Source organism: Grus americana, chromosome 7 (assembly GCF_028858705.1).
Source record: "Grus americana isolate bGruAme1 chromosome 7, bGruAme1.mat, whole genome shotgun sequence".
Classification (NCBI taxonomy): domain Eukaryota; kingdom Metazoa; phylum Chordata; class Aves; order Gruiformes; family Gruidae; genus Grus; species Grus americana.
Window position 1 is genome coordinate 33,292,993 of NC_072858.1, and position 20,193 is coordinate 33,313,185.

A 20,193-nucleotide genomic window follows, 5' to 3' on the forward strand; every position below is an offset into this window, starting at 1 on the left:
CACAACAAGGAAGGCCAGAGGGTTTCAAGTCCATGCATTGAATTCAGGAAGCAGGAGGGAATTTTTTCCAGTTTAGAGATCTCGAAGCTTGGAGAGGGCCAACCTTGCTGATTTTTTTTCTGATCTATTCCTTGTGTTCTCAGGCATTGAAGTTTGTGTGGTCACTCAAATCTGTGCAAAGCCAGTGTAATGCTTTGGTAGCTCATATATAGTGCCTAGCAGTAGGGTATTAAGACTTCTAGGTAGATGAAAGATCTTATCTTTATGCTTTCCAGGATTATCCTCCCTGTCAAAGAGAGATTAGACAGGAGGGAATAAAGAGTTGATAACATCTTTTATGCTTTTGAATATTTGTAGGGTAGAGAGGGGATTGGTTGAGATGGTCTTTTCTGGTTTTAAAATCATATTTCTCCTCGCACTAGTAACTCTCTTTTTTTCTTCTCAAACGTTATGTATTTTCTGCCTCATTTATTTATCTCTGTGGCACCTTGGCATGGTCCTGAGAAATGTTAAACACTGTCCAGTCTGTGTCTTTAGAAACAGTGGAGCATTTAAGACAATTTTGTAGCATCAAACTCTAAGTGAGAATATTTATCGCAGTCCCATCATATTCCTTTGTCCAATTTCTCTGATACCAACAAACTTCCATGTTCCTACAAGAGACAAGGAATTAGGATACGGACGGTAGCTGGTGCACAGAAAGTAGTCCAGCTTCTCTGGCCTATTTGACACTGGGCGATCATGGATTTCCTCCAGAGCTGCCAAGAGCGCTGTGGACAAGCCCGTGTTTATATTCCTGCAGTACAATGTGAGCAGTGGCACAGAAAGGCTGCTGGGCTCCTGCCAAAGGGCCCCACAAAGGCAGCCAGATCATCTTCCTGCAATGCAAATACGATGACCGTGGCAGCAGGGGAAGCCTGGTTGCTCAGCCACCTCCTCCTCGCTCCTGCTCACCCTCCCCAGCTCTGGTACCAGGAAAGTATACGTACTGAGAGGGAGGCGACCAGGAACGCTGACTGCAAAGGGCTTTTGGGACGCATCCTTCCTTCAGAGCTCAAAGCTCAGACCTGTGTGACTTTGGGATAGGACTAGTAGCATCCCAGGTCCCTTATTGACCCTTCACTTTGGGTGTCTTTTGTGTTTGGCTAGTGGCCAGAGTGGGCAGGACTGTTCCCTGCATGAGGCCCCAACACAACTTTCAACAAAACCTCTCTTCTCTGTGCCCAGATGAGGGGACTGGTAGGAGCTGGGGGAGGAGCACCAGGAGGGCAGTGCGGAGCCTTCTGCAAGGGGAAGGGCCCACGGAGAAGTTGCCATCTCCAGCATGAGCAAGGGCGGCTCCTCAAGCAAGGATCCCAGCCGATCACCCTGTGCGCGAGGTACAGCAGTCCTGGGGCAGAGGGAGACTGGAAAGAGGGAGGAAAGGGAACTAGAAAAGAGAGAGCAACTAGGAGAGGAAGGTGATGAAGACAGCAGAGAAACCAGGATGAAGGGGCTTGGAAAAACATGACCCACTGCCTGCAGGGAAAATGAGATTCAATGAGAAGTTCAGATATGTGGAAAGTAAGGAATAGTGATGTTATGGGGAGCCGAAGGAGAATTTATCGTAGAATTAATGGCTTGATGCAATTCTGAGTATGCAATGACTGAGGGATTTGAGTGGGAATATCCATGTTATACAGGCAAATATAATGTGCATTTTTAAAAAATTTTTACTCTGCTCACGTTAGGTATATTTGTCTGGTTTCCACATGTCTCCAGAGTTTAACAACATAAAATTGTATTTTCTTCTACATTGCTGATCTTCTCCTAAGCCATAAAGTTGGAAAACTGTCTAAAAACAACTTTCAAAACCAAAAGTTTCCCTTCCTGAAATCAGCAAGTAAGGGATTCACTACTTGTCAGTCCATTAAGTTTCCCATCTGTTCAAAAGGTTATGGCTGCTTCCATGAAAGGAATACATTTTTTTATTTATATATTTTTGGAGGAGAGGAGTACATGATTCAGGAACAAGAGGAGGGCGAGTACATGATTCCGGAATAAGGTGTAAGAGATGGTGTCCTTTTCTGAAGGGATGGTTAGATCTGCTCGCATGTGAAAAAGCTCAAATATGGTTTTTCTCTTGGACTTGAATGCCTTTGGATTCCGGATGCTCGAAGATAAAGGTTTTCTTGTTTGTTTGTTGCTTGTTTTCTGAGTGGAGTCTTATTTATTTATATATGAGCAGAATGATCTATTCTACTGTGTGGGATGTCAGACTGTTTATTTTGGTACCTAGTTTGACAAATAGGTGCATTTACTGTGCAGCTGAAGTGGTTTTGCTCTAAGTCCCCTTAGGATTGTAAAACCCACCAGAGTAGTGGTTCACTGCAAAACAAAGAGTGAATAGTACTTGGCTTTATGAATTTCTCAACACTTTCCACACTCTGTCAAATTCGTGCATATAACCTTCCATTTTCATGAATCTCACATGGGTCAGCATGCTTGGATTTACTGACTTTTTTTTTTTTTTCCCCATTTACATTCTTATTGGAAAGCTAGTTATGAAGGGTATTAAGTTCCAGATGTCTTTATTTTGATACAAGATTGTTTACCGCTTGATTAGGAAAACTTGTCCAAAACAACACTGTATATGTCATGGCAGAATACTTTCTATACAAAATGTTATTTTACAGTATTCCCTATTCACAGTTCTCGTAAGACTTGCTTGGTACTTGGAAGGCATGCTGGAGACAGCTGGCCAGTACAGCCATTGCTTAAGCCTTATCCTATCGTTATCAAATGCACAAAACATACAACACCATATACAGGATAGGATGTCTATCCATGGAGTGGCTACAAGCCAGACTTAACTCGCTGGGTAGTATCTGCTCAATAAGAGAAAGCAGAGCTGGGAACAGCAGATATAGTGATGCATCTCAGCCATCTCTGAGCAATGTGTGAGTATATGCATTCAGGCTGATGGGGCTCTCCCATGTCCCTGGGACACTGGAAACACCCTGGGAGAGAACAAGTAGTAGATTCATCCCTCAACTTCTTTGCTGTCCAGCCAGACTGGTGATGGCTGCATGAGGCTCTTCTTTCACCTCTTTGGTAAATACAAATGAGGCAGCTTAAAATACAGCCTTAGTGTCCAGCTGGAAGAGAAGTGGTGACTTTGCTGGGAGGTCATGCTCTCCAATCCTCCGTCCTGCCTAGGGCTGGCCTGTCCCCATGAGCTCCACGCTCCTCTCAGGCAGTGGGCTGTAAGAAATTATCTGCCATGGTCTTTCTTGACTGCCTGCTGCTAAAATCGGTCTGCTGATATCTCACTTTCCAGAGCAACATTTCAGGATCTTCATTTTCATTCAGAAGGTGCAATTTTGTGTTTTGCTTTTTGGTGTGAGGGAATGTTGTGGTCTGATATTTCTCTGCAGATATAAATTTCAAGCTTTTAGGCTTAAGGGATAGGGTGGAGTAAGTATCTTCCTTTTTCATGCTTATGAAAATAACTGTGAATGTAAATAGCTACATTAATGAGGCTTATTGAAAGTATTTTATTAGGGAACGTGCAAGTCATTAACTTTTCAGTAGGAAGTGTAAATGGCCTTTCTTACATTTGCATGTGAAACTATAAAACTTAATTTCCTATGCATATAAGAGCATTTTTGTCCATCATAGTAGCCAAAGCACTTAAATAAGTAATTTTAGTTTGAAATAGTGCTGTCAATTAGTACTGTCATTTTTTCCTCCACCACCTTAACATTCCCAAATTCTTTCTGAAAAGACAGTGTTGTGAATGTAAAAATAAAAACATGGGTGATGTTCTGTGGGTAGAATCCTCATTTTTGGAAGCTGGTTTGGAGTGGATAAGCACCATTACTACTGAATGGAAAATTTTCTTTACCCAAGTAGCCAGCTAGTTTTACTAGTGGCTTGATAGGATGTTTTGTTGCATTTGTTTTGGAATTTGTCGGTGTTAAAAAGCATGCTTGCTCTGTGATTCATGTGCATGTTAGCAGCAATGTAATAGTGGACAACGTAGAAAGAAATAAAAATGAGGAATTTATTAACTTAGGCTATTTTCATAGGTCCTGAAAATAAATAACAATTTTATATCACCTTACTAAATCTAATTTGGCTGTTCAAATTGATGATATTTCAGTTGTTGATATCATGAGAAATTTTTATTATAGAGAACTTTCCCCTAAGTGAATGTATATGGCATAAAGTACAGAGCATTGGGCTCTGAGAATTATTCAAAATTAGTAGCTGTGTCGGGATGACACACAGAAGAGTAGCAGTGGTGGACTGGGGCACAGAAAGAAGGTCCACAGAAGAAGGTGCAGAAAGAAGGGTAGGCACACTGCTTACAGAGAGAAATGTCATGGCAAAATGAAAACAGAACGTGACTAGAAGACAGAAACCTAACACCAGATAATTTTTTTCCTAGTAGAAGAATGTAGTGAATCTTTGTGTAAGGGTTGTAAGAGATCCACAGGAAGAAATCTCATGGCAAGAAACATACCCCACTGAGGTCTAGTGCCATTTTTATCTACAATATTGTCTTTGTTGTTTAACTCCAATAGTTGTGAAATGTATCAAATTCACATGAAACTGAAACAATTTCCTTAGTCCTAAAACAATGATTTTAACATCCTTCCTATTTCTAACAGCAACAACAACAACAAAAAAATGTTGGAAATAATTTAAGAGCTTCCCTTTTATGGATGCACTTGTATATAGCACAGAGAAACCAAGTGTCATTGTAACAAAAATCATCATGTGCACTTGACAACAGCAGACCTTTGTGTTTTTCCTTAAGGCTTGAGTCAGCTGAGAAAAAAATGCCATGTTGAGCATTACACCATTTTTCTCTGGATATTCAATGTGTGAATTATTTCACTATTATTTAACTGTTTCCTTATATACTAGATTTCAAGAAAGCGATTTTATGTGTACAGTATTCAAGCACCCAAAAAGGCCTGCTGACATTTGCAGGGATTACACATAAAATCCTGCCGCAGATGCAGAGAATACTCAGCTTCTTCCTCCAAAAGGCTAGTCATGTCTTCACATATGATAAGATATTTATTGAGCACAATGTTAACAGCTACCATATTGCTGTACTCCCACGTTGACGCAAATGTTGGCAAAAGCTACTGTGCCAGCTGCCCACTTAGACACTCTAGTGGCACCTTTGCTATTCCTCAAATCCACAAATTGCTATTCTCATCCAATTAATGCTCAAACACTGGTGGGTTTTTTCTGCCTCACGTATTAGCAGATTTCTGTCAGAAAATAAAAGATGAAAATGGATTCACAGGAGCCTGTCAAACCAGACCAAACCCAGCAAAGTTAAGACTTTTCCAATATCAGAAAATACCCTGGAGTGGTCCATGGGAATATTTTGAAAGAGAACCAAGGATTAGAGCAGAGAGGAGATTAAACCTTAATTAAAATGAGCACTTGTATACAGTACATATGGTAGACAACTATTCTTACAGCTGTAAGAGAGCAGAAGTTTTCCTGCAGTTACAAGGTCCTACCTCACATCCTGCCCAAGAGTGGGTTTCTGCAGTGGCTGCTAGAGGACATATTGTTTAGGTCAGTATAGAAACATGCAACTGCAGATGACTCCCCATGGCATGGTGCTTCTCTGTAACAGGATAAGCTGACTTCCACAATCAGCATTTGTATCTAAACTGCACGTATGGGTTTTACCCTCCTGCTCATAAACTCTGCTCCTCCAGACCATGATGGTATGTTTACTATCAAGCCAAAGCATGGGGGCTGCATTCCCCTCCTGAGTGCACAGTAGTGGAGGTGACAATCATTGCTGGTAACTTTTCATCTCTAGAAGTATTTATTTCAGATCTATGATAGTCTCTGCCCACTGACCTCCAACAGATGCTGCAAGGCATATTGAAGACTTACATTTGTATCCCTTTTTATTTTTAAGTATGTTTACACAATTTGCTAATGGAGTTATATTTCTCATATTTAAAAAAATCAACTTGATTTGGTGCATGTCATCTCTGTGGTTGTGTAATCATTTTTCTCCATCCATGAAGCTTTATTTTGATTATCAGGAGGGATTTTATATTCTATAGACTTGTGATGAACAAGAAGCATATAAAAGATCATACTGGGGTGGTGATGATGATCATCAAATTGTGAGGAAAAAAACCCTGCAACTTTTGATATACATCCTTTCATAACTCAATGGCCACTTCAATATTTTGACATAGAAATGCAGAATACCAAAATATATCTAAATGACATGCCAACACCTTTCCAAAATACCAGCAGTACCAGTTCTTGTCTGGAGTTTGTGTACTAAGTCAAGAGGGGTTCTTCTGGAGTGTCACTGTTTGAATGCTTTCAAAGCTCCTGATGTTGTAATCCATTGCTATCCAATACTTTATTATTCTCAGTACGACAGTTATTAAAGAGGTGAAACATGAGTAGACCATAATTAATCCTTTCAGCAGTTCTAGTTTCGTACTCGCAGTCTGCATGGAACTATTTACTCTTAAGTAGAAACCTGAAGAGTCTCTGCATTGCTAGTATTCACCAGTATTCCTTTCTGACCTAATCTGTGTTATGGTGTAATGTTATTTTAGGGACATGTTTGATAGTTTAGGAGCAAAGTCTAGAAATGGATATCCACTTGTACATCTCTTAAAGCAGCGGGGCTTCTGCTGCTCAGACTCTCTGGTAACTTCATTCCTTTGCTTTATTCAGGGGTTGGTGCACATAAAGCATTCCTCCAGATCATTGCCAAATTATTTGTTTATAGTTTCAGGGCATATTATGTTTAAATTACTTGAGATAGTGTCATAACAGGTATAAACTAATTATTCTAATCAATGTTGAAATACAGTACCGTCAAGTTCCAGGTGTCATTTTAGAATATCTTCCTGTAAAAATCGTACTGAGGCTAATTGGGATGGATCCTTCTGTTTCAACCCCTGCGTCGAAGTCAGTGAACTTCCTTCTTGCTATCACTCTGGGAAGAAAGAACATAATCTCTGTTTTAGGGGACTTCATAAGAGATATTTTATCTTTACAGTTTTCCTTACCCTCTATTCCTTACTTGGCAAATAAATAGGTGTTATATATAAATACATAAGTATTTATACTGCATATACTATGTTATTAGGTGAATGAATTAAAAAGGCAACTCAGCAAAAAGGGTTGGGGGGGAGTGAAAACTATGACTTCGGTGCAGAAGGAAAAGCAAAAAGTTTGCAGAAGCAGAGAAATACTGTTACTTCAGAATTCTAATAAGCAGTATTAGTGACTTTTAAAATAATAATGTCTGCTGGGGCACGTACAGAGGAGCACTAAGAAAGCTCAGCTATCTGGTGACTGCCAAATGATCCTGCTTTGCAGCCACTGCCTCCAACACAAATAGCTCAGCTACATTTAAGTATCCTTACTGGAGGCAATCAATCACATATGGAACAGAGAAGTTATAAATAAGGTTTGCTGTTGATATACATTCAGTTATTTTTGCAGATAAGCTATATTTGCATCCAAAAGAAATATTTGGATAGCTGAATGTCTCCCTCCTAGGAGGAGTGGAGGAAAAAAAGAGTGCAAATTGTCAGCATAGGTCAAGAAATAATTGAAATTCATAATTCAGTGCCTGGATGCATTTCATCTTCGGAACCAAAGCGTTGCCACCCTGTGCAACCTTTCGAAAGACATTGGTGCCTTAGGCTTAAGTACCTAATGTCACAGTGAATGAAGAGATCCAGACAGCCAACTTACTGCTTGTGATGGAAAACAACACAGCAAGTGGAGGGAGGAGGAGCACTGTAAGAATACTATAAAAATTGCAGAGATAGTTTAAAGAAAATTGTTTATAGAAAAGGTATCTTTGAGCAGAAAGTTAGCTTCTTGAAATTCCCTATGTCTCTGGGTTTCTCAATGTGACAGTAGCAAAATGCTTTAAATACATTGATTTTTTTTTTTTTTTTAGTATTTTTGCTATCAATGTCTGCCCCACAAAGAACAATTGTTTGAGAAATTTCAGTCAAGTATTTATCTGCACACTGTGGGTTACCAGCTTTCCAGAACTATCTCGAGGAGTCTGTCTAAAGTATGATGAACTGGGTTGCATATATAGCACCAGCGAGACACACAAACAGATAACTTGCTGGGCATAGGACAGCAAAGCAGGAGACTCACAGTGCTGACACGTGCCACAATAGCACTGAGCAACAGAGCCAGAGAGCTCAGTAGGGCTAATGCCATTAGCTGCTGTGGTGACACGTCTACTCACAGTTAGTAACTCAGCAATAAACATGTGAAACTCTCATTTTCTTAATTGACTGAATCTAGTCAGAAGATTAATATGGCATCACTAGTTTTTCCCCATGAAACAAGAACATGCAGTATATCTTCCACTAGTTTGGGGGGGGGGCGGTGCGTGTCTGCTTACTTTCCCTCTTTTTGGACATTCTCTCTACCTTATATTTCAGAGCTATTCTGCAGGGCTTACGCAAAGACAGGTGCAAGTACTGTGTTTGGATTTCTGCCTGTGATATTTCATTGTAAATGAAGCCAATGTTAGGAGCTTTAACCTTTTTTTCCTCCAGTTTGGCCTTGATCTTACTGCCAAGGAAATACATATTAATCAAGGTTTTGCATTTTAAGGAAAAAATGCAAACAGGAAAAAAAAAAGACAAGTTTTTGATAAAATATGCATGTTTAGGCTGTGTTTTGTGTTTGAGAGGCTGATAAAGTCCAGCATGAAAAACATGTAATGTTAACTAATTTCAGAATTACAGCTTTTGAATAGAAAAAAACCACAGATATGAGCCCCTTTGTTTACACATAGTGTAGCGACAGGGCAGAGGTGAGATTTCCTTAGTTGCTTCTATCTTTAAGAATCCAGTCTTCACCAATGCATTATTCCAAATCCTTCACTGAATAATTTGCATAATAATTTCAGTTTCTGGGAGTCTCATCACCAGCAAATTCATTCATTAGGATGTATATGAAGGACAAACATAGAAGGAACAGAACACAGCTGAACTGAATTCATAAAAAAGTTTGAGCAAATGCTGGTGGATTTTTTTTCCAATATTTTCTCAGCTCTCTTAAGAACTGATTCAAATCTCATCTAAAAGCAGTGAAAAACCTCCATCACTTACTGAGTTTTGTAAATCTCTGAGCTTTCTATATATACCTCATGCTCAAAAGTAAAGACAGGACAGACCTCCTGATTTTGATGTTTTTTCTGTAGGTATGAAACTTGTTGAGGTATTCTCACATTACTACAAACAGCCTCCACCCATGAACATTGTTAATCTCTCTGGTATGTTCAGGTCTTCCGTGTGTTGGCTTTTTGCCATTTTATTTGAGCACAATGTTCTTAAAGCTTGCAATATGACACGTGATATAGCAAAGGAAGAAAAAGGAACAGACAGTAATAAATATGAATGAACAGGGTAAAAGAGCCTCTTCACTTTTTCCATCCATTCTGCTACTCTTGCTTCTTTATCTTTTGTTTTACATTCTCCTCTCTCTGCTATCAAGATTTTAAACATTTTAAGTCATTCCCTCTGTCTTTCTCTACTCCAAGCAGGAGTTATGAGGAGTGAGCAATAATGAATGAATGCGCTTTTCCTTAGGAGCAACAAGCAATACACTTAGAGCAGCGGCTGCTGATGCAGCACATGGGGAGACTTTGAACAGAGTAGCATGACATGGTTTCATAAATCAGCATGCAAAAAAAGTCAGACATTGTGTGTCACCACGTGGTAGCTGGTTAGGAAGAACAACGTGTTTTTCTCCAACCTGAACCTACCCTAGGAACAACCCATTTGCTATCTCTAGGCTCCAGAGTTTGGAGATTTTTGTTCAGTTTTGGTTTGGTTTTACTTAGGATTTAAACTTCCTTGCTTAGTTACCTGCCATTTCATTCACTGAACATCTGATTAGCTAAATACCAGGTAGTGGATTATCACACAGGATTCTGTGATGAGGTGAAACTCTATTTAAGTTTATTGTGTATATTTAAAAGAGGATGAATTGTATTTCTGTTGGCTTTTTATTAGCTTTGGATATTCAGAAAAGACTTTCAAGATTGCAACACCTGTGTTGAGCTCCAGATCCTCTGCTGTTTTGCCGTTCAAAGTTTGCTCTTTATGTGTTTTCTTTCTCAGTCCTTACATAAGGAGATTACATAAAAGAAGACTGTAATCTTCAAAATCATTTACCATATTAAACAACAACTACCATCAACGGATCTTTATCGTTTGCCTGAAGCAGAAAGGAGACACATAGCTGTACATTTGGAAACCAGTTGTTTACAGTACTCATCAATGCTTGCTGCCAATCGTGGGCAGATGTCATCAACAGTCGTTACACAGCTCTGAAAATAGAATCAAATTTGACCTGGACAGGTCCTCAAACAATTGATAGACTGCCTCTGAATGATGGAAATACATGGAGTCCATTCTCTCCACCAGCTTCCTGCTGCTCGGGGATCTTGCAGACTGAGAGCTAGGGTGGTGTGGGGAGCGGGTACTCTGTTGGGGTGTACGTGCCAGGTACTCAGTCAGGATGTACATGTCAAGCTGAAGTCTTCTCACCCCTAAGAGTACGGTGTCTCTGTGCATTCCTGATCTGTCTTCATGGAGAGGAGCATGACCAGCATGTGCCTGCTAATCCCTGCAGCAGTGCTGTGTCATCTCTGGAAATGGCAAGTTATATTTGCCCCTTATTGCTCTTCCTTTTTCCCCCACAAAACACTGGTAAGCAAAGAGAGTGAGCAGGAGAAAGCACTTCGGGGAGAAGGGCAAAGAGGTTTTGAGAGTTCCTCTGCCGTATGTGTGCTGCTTTGGCTGTCCCTGCCACTGCGCTATGCCCCAGGAAGGGAGCAGGCTTTGCCCACTTTCCCAAACTGTGTGAACTCTGCATTGAGAGCTGGCGTCGTGGCTCTGACAGAACTCCCACAATTGCTGTGTTGTGTGGAAGGGGACAACCTGCCATGATCTCATATTCATATGTTTTCCCAAATCTGGCTTCCTCTGCTTAGCTCCCACGAGAGGATAAAGAGTACAGAGAGCGGCTTCCTTTCCCTTTCCTTCCCCCTGTCCTGCCACAAGGCTTGAGAGGAACACTGCCTTCTCCTTTTCTTTGAGAAGTGCTGGCGAGCATGGGCTGTTACAGTCCACCGCACACAGTGCCTTGGCATCAGAAGCAGTCAGCTGCTCCCATGCTCCTGTTTGCTTGCTGGCATGTGGCAGAGGGCATGAGAGAAAGGCAAGCAACACTATACTTCTGAAATGAGGCATAGCAAGCGTTCTGTGCCCGCAGCTCCAGCCCAGCCTGCCAGTGTTTGTCTGCTCTTTAGTTAGCAGGTAGAACATTACAAGTGACTTGCACTTAGTTGCTCCCCTGTGCAAACCCCTCTGATCTCCAGCAGGCGTGGGAGACATGATTTAAGGCTGTAAGAAATGTGTTGCTTAGCCTTTTTGGAAGCGCACAGCTAGCATTCATGTGGCAATGTTATCTTTGAAAAACAAGGCTGTTTTGTAAAGGCTACCAATACCACTAAATGTAATTTTTAAAATAGGTGTCTGCCAAAACAATATTCTGTTTGTCAGAAATATCCAACAGTCCTCCCACAATGAAAGAGGGCTGGATATCTCTTTGCAATTTGCTTCTGCTCCTTTACAGTCTCTAGAAGGGTGCACGCAGAGGGGCTTTCTGTTTGTCCACTTTCCCAAAATGAGAACATCACAGCAATGATCTTTTGGTGACAAAAATGTTGGACTGAATCAAAGTTTGTTATGAGCTATATAGCTGAACATACTCTTATGCTTTATCTGTGCAGGGAGTGATCTCTTTATTTCACAGCAGTTGCAGCAACAGAAATGTTTTTGATTTTGTGCTTTTCCGAGCATTCTCCTTCTCCTTTTTGATTGTTGTTGAAGTTGTGACATGAGATCAGGGAAGCTTAAGAGCTTAAGTGACTTCTTAGCGTACCATCATTTCAAGATGAATAAGCGTTCATGAAGACAGCCTGCAGGAAGGGAATTGATGTACTATTTGAATGCCCTGACTTTATAATTCATACAAAACTCTCTCAGCAGGAGTGTGACCGGTGCTGAAAACTTTACCTTAGGGTTCAGATGGATCAAGCAGTAATAAGACTCCATGGCTAGTTGAGGGGGAGGAAGAGGAGAAAACAATTTAAAAGCAATGAAAGAAGATACCCACGATCATTGTTGTAGCAAAGCTTTTGCTCCCACAGCCTGTGGAACCACCACACAATAGGTTGGAGAACTGACCCTGCTCTCAGTTGCCTGCCTTGCAGCTGCACGTAGAGTTGCAACGATGGTTTGGGAACAACTGGCTGAAGGAGAGGCAGCTGGCTGCTCTGCTCAGCTGTGTTTTGAGATGAGCAATTTTCTGTTGAGGTCAGCAAGAGTTTGACAGCATAAAGAGTTCAGACTATCATCCCTAGAGAGGGTGGAGAAATCCAAAATGAGAAAATAGGGATTAGACCATACGTTCTCTCTAAAACTGGTTGCATGTTCTATTTCAATCTGCATATATTTGTCCATAATGTGTTTTTCCCAGCAAGAAACAGGAAGGAGTTTTTACTCCAAGATGAATTCACAGTTTGCATAAAGCTTGCATAATATTTCCATTTAGACAGTGCTGTCAGGCAGTCATTTTAATGAGTGCTGAAAACCCCAAACCAACTGTAGTCTAATCCCACTGCCTGCTCCTATTTCTGTATTGACACTCCTGGCACCTCCCAGGCATTTGCCTTCTGCAACCAAACAGCCGTACATTGGGAGTGAGCATCTTTGCCCAAACTGTCTGCTGTTTAATAATGCTTGCTGATAACAACTGTTCTCATCGGTTCTAGATGGCACGGTTTCAAATGCTGAAGCACTGTGCACCAAAATAAAACCCATGTTAGCCATCAAGTTCATTGCATATTTTTTTAGATGATATTTTGCAAGTTTTAATTGAGAAGGTAATTTTGAACTACCTAGTGGGAGAAGTGGGGGACCAATCTCTGCTTTCACAGCTGGGTTTCCCTATGTGTGTCTCATTTGTCAGTCGGCATTCCTTATCCCACTCAAGCATTGGAATAAGCCCTGAAAACATCTTGGAGCACCTTTCTCTGTTTTCTCCCTGAATTATTTGCTGTCATGTTTTTATCGGACATCACTGCTCCTGTGCTGGAAGCAAGAAGGTTTGCTTGCAATTCAGGTAGAGGCCAGTCATGTATTTTTGGTGTTTGTGATAGCCCTGTTATTAGCTCCTGAAGGCGTAAGACTTAGTGGTCAGGCTATAGATAGCCTATGGGTCTGATAACTGCTAATCTCATTAACCCTTGGACTTAGCTTGATTTATACTTCATTTGCTCCACCTGGTTTATGGTGATATATTACTCAACCTCAAGAAAGAACAAAACCACAGGGTAGATGATAAAAATGTGGTCATGGAGCAATGTTGCTTAGGCCTCAAACTCTGCAGAGAGTGGAGGATGTGGATATAATTTAGTGCCACTGGCACTCATTTCTATTGCACTATTAGGCAAACATGAATAGTCCTTGGTTGTTGCTAAAGAATTTCAGTTTTCCATCTCTCCTTAGGCTGACTCTGTGCCATATCTGTCTTTTCTGAATAACTTTGCTTGAATAAATTTTAAGAATGTAAACACACATGTAGTAATAAGTTTCTAGAGTTTTTACTATAAATGAACATTTGGTTCTGCTCCAAGAATACACACGGGTTTCAGTACTGTAGTAATACCAGGGCTAATTCATTCCTGGCAGGAGCTGTTTAGTGGTATACAGAAATTAAGAGGGTTTTGTGCTCAGTTTTTGTATGGCATTAGCTGTATCACTGTAGACATGTATAATTAGGCTGGTGCAACCTCTACATTAATTTGATGGAGCTACAGCTATAAAATATGTGTAAAAGAGTAGTGACTGTTCTAAAAATTTACGGAAATAAATTTTATAGCAGTGCAGCTATTGCCCACACAAAATAGTAGGGCTAATCTAGATGACTAGCATTTAAAGTACAAAACTGTATAGCTCTGCTTACACCATTGCTTTTGTTGATCTGCTGGATCTGCTATTGTAAAACTTTTCCGTCACTTAGATGCACAAATTCATATTTCCACAGCATGACAAGGAATATGTTATGAGACTGATAAAATCCATGAAGACAGCTTTCTTGTCTAGTGGCAGCTATTGTAAATAGTTATGCTAAGGACAAGACACTAGAAAATTTAATTTCACTAAATAAAAACAACTACTTCAACATAGAAGGCAATTTTTTGCCCTTTTGCTATTCTCTACCTCATTTCCCCTCCCTGCTCCAGAAACGACCAGGTGAATGTCATGTGGGCAAACCTAAAAAAAGTACTGTCAGTGGCTAAATTGAATTTATGTGGAGATATATTCATCAGAAGCTGACATAGAGACAGATGGGAGTAGATGAGGTCAGACTAAAAATGGAGAAAAGTAAGAACAGAGAGAATTAAGAAGAAGAAAAAAAATACTGGTATTAAAAGGAAAAAAGAGAAATAACTCTAGTAAATTTAGTAAAACTCATGTAAGACATCAGGTTAACAGTTAACATGGAAGAAAAAGAGGAAATTAGAGAAAAAGAATTTATAGGTGATGGTCTTCTGACATGAGTTCAGCAGGTCACAGATAAGCAATGATCAAACAAGTCTGAAAACAGACCTGTGTTCCATCACACAGGAGCGACTGTCAGACCTTGTCATTAGGCAACAGCTGTGACCGGATAAATGACTGCTTGTTCTGCTTCGCAGCCAACACTGGCCCTCTGAGCGTGTGTACGTTAAGCCCCCTGAACTTTGGACAAGGAGGTGAGGGGCTAGTGTTAGCCAAGGAGAGAGAGTCTTGCAGTATTTGTTTGCTGTTCTCATTTCTCATTCCAGAGTATATTGCAGATTATCAGAGTCAGCTGTTGCAAACACATATAAGACTAATTTAGGAGACATTCACAAAGACTACATTTAGCCTTGGGATGCTTTTCTCCCCCAGCTTCCTGTAGCATCAAGAGAAAACAATTCCTCTGGGCCAACCCAGAGGACCTACGATGAGCTCCAACTGAGACACTCTGCTGAGGATTTTATCACTCCCCACGGGCTGTGGGAAGATCCTGAGGCAAATAAGCTCCTTAGGCTAAAGGTGGCCTTTGCAACTGTCCTCCTGTGCAGCCAGGTTTAAGATCCAGGAGCAGTGAATCAGGCACTAACAGATTTTTGAGTCAGTTCTATGATTTTCAAGGCTCACAGAATGCCTCAATTCCTTCACTGACTTTAAGCACTCTGGGGCACTGCATATGTACAGCAACTGGAAATCCGTAATGACTGCTATAATATCAATAAATAACATAATGCAGGGCTGCCATATATTCAGAACACAAGTAACAGTGATGGGACACAATTCAAAGCAGAACATGGTTTAATTAAAATGCTTGTGGATGTTATTAACAAAACAGTGCTATAAACTAGCGGTCATTTTATTGTCTATTCATGTACTCTCTCTAATCTGCCTGTATATGGGTGCTAGGTGGGCATATATTCCTACCAGAGCAAACGCACGTAAAACACAGCTCTTAATTGCTGTTTCTAATGTATTTCCTTGTGAAATTCTAATAGTGGATCACATATTTAAATGATCATAGATCTGAAAGACAGTATAAGAGCTTGTAGTAAGTGACTATGATTCAAGTGAGTGAAATTTAAGACTAGTCTCGCTACACATCAAGGCTCTGAGCCAAGGAGAGGGAATGTCTGGATGTTCCTCCTGTCATTCATTTAACATAATTTCCCTTCTGTTTCCTTAGCAGTTAATTAGTTGTGTTCACGGTAGCAGTGGGGGATAAGACAATGGTGTCTTTCCTGTCTTGCCTTGTCACCTCAGTCATACATAGCAGATCTTGATGGTACAAAAGGTGCCAGGTAGCAACATTAATCTAGCATGACTGTCTTCTGCGCTTATCCAAAAAAATCTTAAAGCTCTATAGTTGTAAGAAAACTAGATCATTAGATGACATTGAGGAACTAGCCACTTAGACTTTCTTTATTAACTTCATGTATTACTGAACTATACCTCCTTCTTGGCTGTTTTTGAAAAGTTTTGATGTCATCCAGTGAAAGGATGTAGTATTATGAGGAAAATCTAAGGCACAGGATCAGTTGAGAGAGTTTAAGAAAAGCCTTTGTGGAAAGGGGAAGGGCAGTAGGAAAGACTCTAGAAGATACTGTAATGGAAAGCCTGCAGAAATGTGTCTGGTTCCAGTGAAAATGGGAAACACTGATGGGAGAATGGGTCATTGTGAGCTACTTAAGCAAGTAAAAGTAAAATATGAACTGCACTGGAAACAGAAAACTGGAGGGCCACCAAAATAGGCTTTTATATTCCAAGTTTAGTGCATGTGAGAAAAACAGGGACAGCATGAGGATACACTGAAACAGCTGCCAAGAGGTTAAAGATAATATGAAGAGACTGTTATAAGTCCTGAAGGCACAATAATGCAAAATTACTTGACCAAGAAAATATTAATTGTAATTAATTTGTAACACAAAGATAAATTTTGAGACCAGTTCTTATTCCCACTAAAACTAATTGGACTTTTGCCATGAAGTTTGTTGGGAAGGGGATTAAATTTTTAATAATATCTTGGTTAAGAAATCATTGATGTAATTGTGAACTGCTGGGAGAAAGTAACTAAGAATACATAATGAAATATCATCATTTGAACAAATGCATCTGAGGTGTCCCTTTGGGTATTTATAGAACTGATAGAACAACTAGTTGCTAAAAAAACCCACAGAGAATTGAGGAAGCATCAGGAGACTAATAAAGTGTCAGCATGTCACAAGTCTTTAAAAATTGAATTAAGAGTAACTATGGAAACTATTGTCTAATGGGCATGGCTCCAAATTGAAATAAATAATATAAATATTAAAGCAGAAGTGGAAAATGTATTCATAAGGTGGTGAAGAGTATAATGAGAGCCAGATATGACACAGATGTACTACAGTAATCTAAGGCATACAAATTAGAATGTTTATCCCTCCACTTCTTTTTAAGATGAAGCCAGAAGATTAGTAGGGTACAGAACAGCATCAAGACTTCACAAAGGCATTTGACCTTCTGCCACATAATATCTTAAGGGACTTGCCGAAACAAGTCAGCTTGAGCTAAAATTCACTTAAAGGTATCACAGGCTGGCCACTGAACTGTAGACAGAAAGTAAATCTGAATAGCAGTCAGCATTGTCAAGGATAAGCAGCCAGCAGTATCCTTTAAAGGTTAAGATATGGTCCAATATCTGGAGGAGAAAGCACTAATTAAATGTGAAAATGATACTAAAGTAGGAAGAATGATCTACAGCACAAAGAGAAGAAATACAGAAGGTTCTAGTTGTTCTCTAGGGATATTGTGGATCTAATAAAGTGAGGCTAAACTTAAAAGAAAAGCAAATTAATAAATTATAATACATTAACAGCACTTTGTGTCTATTAGGCAACAAGTAAATTTTATGAAGCTACAAATACATTCTTTTTGTCTATGAAATAATTTGTCTTTCTTAAAATCTTATTCAGGCTTTATAAAGCTCATCAGAAAACTGAAATTTAGAAAGCAGCAGCATAAATAGCATTAATAAAATGATAATCTGCTTGGTATCTTTCTGTTTATCTGAGAGGAACATTTTTAATTGTTTACATTGCTCAGAGTAGGTTGGGAGTTGCACAACCAGACGTTGGAGGGCTCCACACTCTGAAGTGTTCACTATGAACGAGGACCATGTGGTGGTGGTGGGTGGAAAGGAGTGAAGGCTTAGATACCAGGGTATTTCCTTCATTGTGCTGGGTCAGCCCAGCATAGTCTCCTTACCAGTGGCTGAAAATGGATGTTTACAGAAGATGAGCAGGGCAAGCACATGTAACAGTCTTCAGTAACTCTTCCTCAGACTCTAATAATGTTCAGATTAGGGACTGAATCACTTGTGGGTTTAGTAACTCTAAAGGATTTCTTTTCCATGAACTTTTCCAGCTTCTTCTTGAACAAATGTAAACTTTTAGCATCAACACTATCCTTTGACCTCACAAGTGTAACATCATTTGCATGAATTACCACCTCCTTCTGTTTGTTTTGAAGCTGGTTGCTATTAACTGCGTTTGACACCCTCTAACTCTTGTACTGGGAGACCTGGCGAACAGTCAGACTTTGGCTACCCTGTTTGTGCTATTCATGCTTTAGTGAATCTCTATCATGTATCCCCTTGGTTGCTTTTTTTCATGGACTGATTGTCTTTTTATCATAGTAGACGACTAGATTTTCCCCATACAGAAGCCATTTTCACATCATACCATACAAAAAACTACAGATTCATGAGTAGGTCCCCTGGCGCCAGAAGTCACAAGATTACCTCAGAATTGTGTGTTTGACGTTTTAAAGTATGCTTTATGGCCTTGCAAGAAAAGCCTGAATGCATGAACTGAATGCAGTTGTTGAAATGAAGTCTTCCTAACAGGGAAGAAGAGACATTTTGAGATGTATGAGCTACTGCATACATCTCACTGGAGAGTTCCCAGAAATAGTGAGGGCTTCCCAGCATCACGAGTAACACCAAAGCAGAAAACAGTAGACAGACCCCTTTCTAAGAGAGCTGCAGCCTCACCGCTAGACGTACGGTCAGGGGGCCTGGCTGCAGTTGTTACCTTTGCAGAGAGTGGGAGAAAGAGGGAGACAGGCTCACTCCAGAGCTAAGACTAAGCACTGCTGCTCTGCCTTGGATTTTCCTAGAGAAAAAAAGGGGGACCTGTGCCATCCTCATCCTTGTTTGAGCACTTGAGGAGGCTCTTGCTTTGCTATCTGAGAAAAACCAAAGAGGTTCCCAGTGAGATACTGTGCCTAGTGCTCTAAATTGTCATACATCGATGTCTGTCTCCCTGTAGGGAAGGAAGCTGTGTTGTACTGCACATTAACTGTACATAGTCAGGGCTTTCACTTAGGGTCTTAAATATTTTTTTTTTTTGTCTTTCTGTCACCAGTATGTGGATTTTACTTCAATCGCATGGTATTTCAAGAATATCTTGCACACAATTCTTTGCAAGTATGTGCCTTTGCATGCTGAAACACTGACATGTCCACTAAAGACAAAGAATAACTGTGAAATTGCAAAGCATTTTTCCCATGAAACTTCAGGAGGTAGTTGCTAAGCTCAGTCAATGCTCCTTTTAGGACTGACCTAAAATGCTGGATACTGGTTTTGACCTTTCCATTTCTCTGTCCTTTAATATTTTGCTTTTCTCCTCAAAAGTGACATATTAATAGAAAAAGAAAAAAAAAAGAAAGAAAGAAAAAGAAGACTGTCTTTATTTCCTCCCTTGTTTTTCTTCCCTGAAAACTACGTCTGTAGCCTTTCTGCTTTCTGCTTGCACAGTCCACTGAGCAATAACACAAGTCTTTTTTTATTCCCAAATGGGAAGGAAAAGCTGGAACACTGAGTCTTGCTAAAGTCTGAGAAAGGAGGTTTCTTTTATAACTTGCAAATAAAAACCTGCTAGTGTGAAATACAAAAGTGTTTTCAAATAGGAAGAGCTGAGTTGCCTTACAGCTCTGCGGTGTACTCCGCTGCAGAACAGTTTTCCCAAAATGGAGTGCAGCACAGGTGGGACAGACCTTTGTAAGGGTGTGTGGATTGGTTTGTGGGGAGGAGAGGAGCACACGGCACCTTTTCCTCTCGCTTTTATGGCTTGAATGAGGTTGTGGCTTTTAGGAAAGAAGCCACAGACCTCTCTGGCTGCCTGCCTCTCTGCCTGTCTGCTGTAGAGTGGCAGCCCTGCAGCAAGGTCTTTGGTGACCTACCTAGGGGGTTTTGAATGCCAGGCTGAGGCACAAGAGCCGAGATTGTTGAACCTAGCAAGGCTAGAGGTGTGTGTTGCAGCTCATGTTTCCTGGGACATGTATCATGCTAGCAAATGCTGCTTCTCTCTCCTTTTGTGAGGGTGCGATAACAACAGACCCACTCTTGTTGCGCTACAGAAATTGGTAATACTCTATTTAATGTTGAAAGTGCTAAAGGCTGCTGTTGTGGCAAATTCTTTGCAAGCTTCTGTAGTTCTAAACACATGATAGTCTGTTGTCTCGAATGTTGTGCTGCCATTGGCAGACT

General features: G+C 40.3%; 1 protein-coding gene across 1 annotated transcript in view; it reads left to right on the forward strand.

The window, feature by feature from the left end:
* The first annotated feature begins 1,254 nt into the window (after positions 1 to 1,254).
* The window catches only part of PHYHIPL (phytanoyl-CoA 2-hydroxylase interacting protein like), a 60,909-nt gene continuing 41,970 nt past the window's right edge, over positions 1,255 to 20,193 (forward strand). The window contains exon 1 of the mRNA XM_054832270.1: positions 1,255 to 1,379. Coding sequence (XP_054688245.1) covers positions 1,325 to 1,379 — 55 coding nt within the window. The 5' untranslated portion in view covers positions 1,255 to 1,324. The remainder of the gene's footprint in view (positions 1,380 to 20,193) is intronic.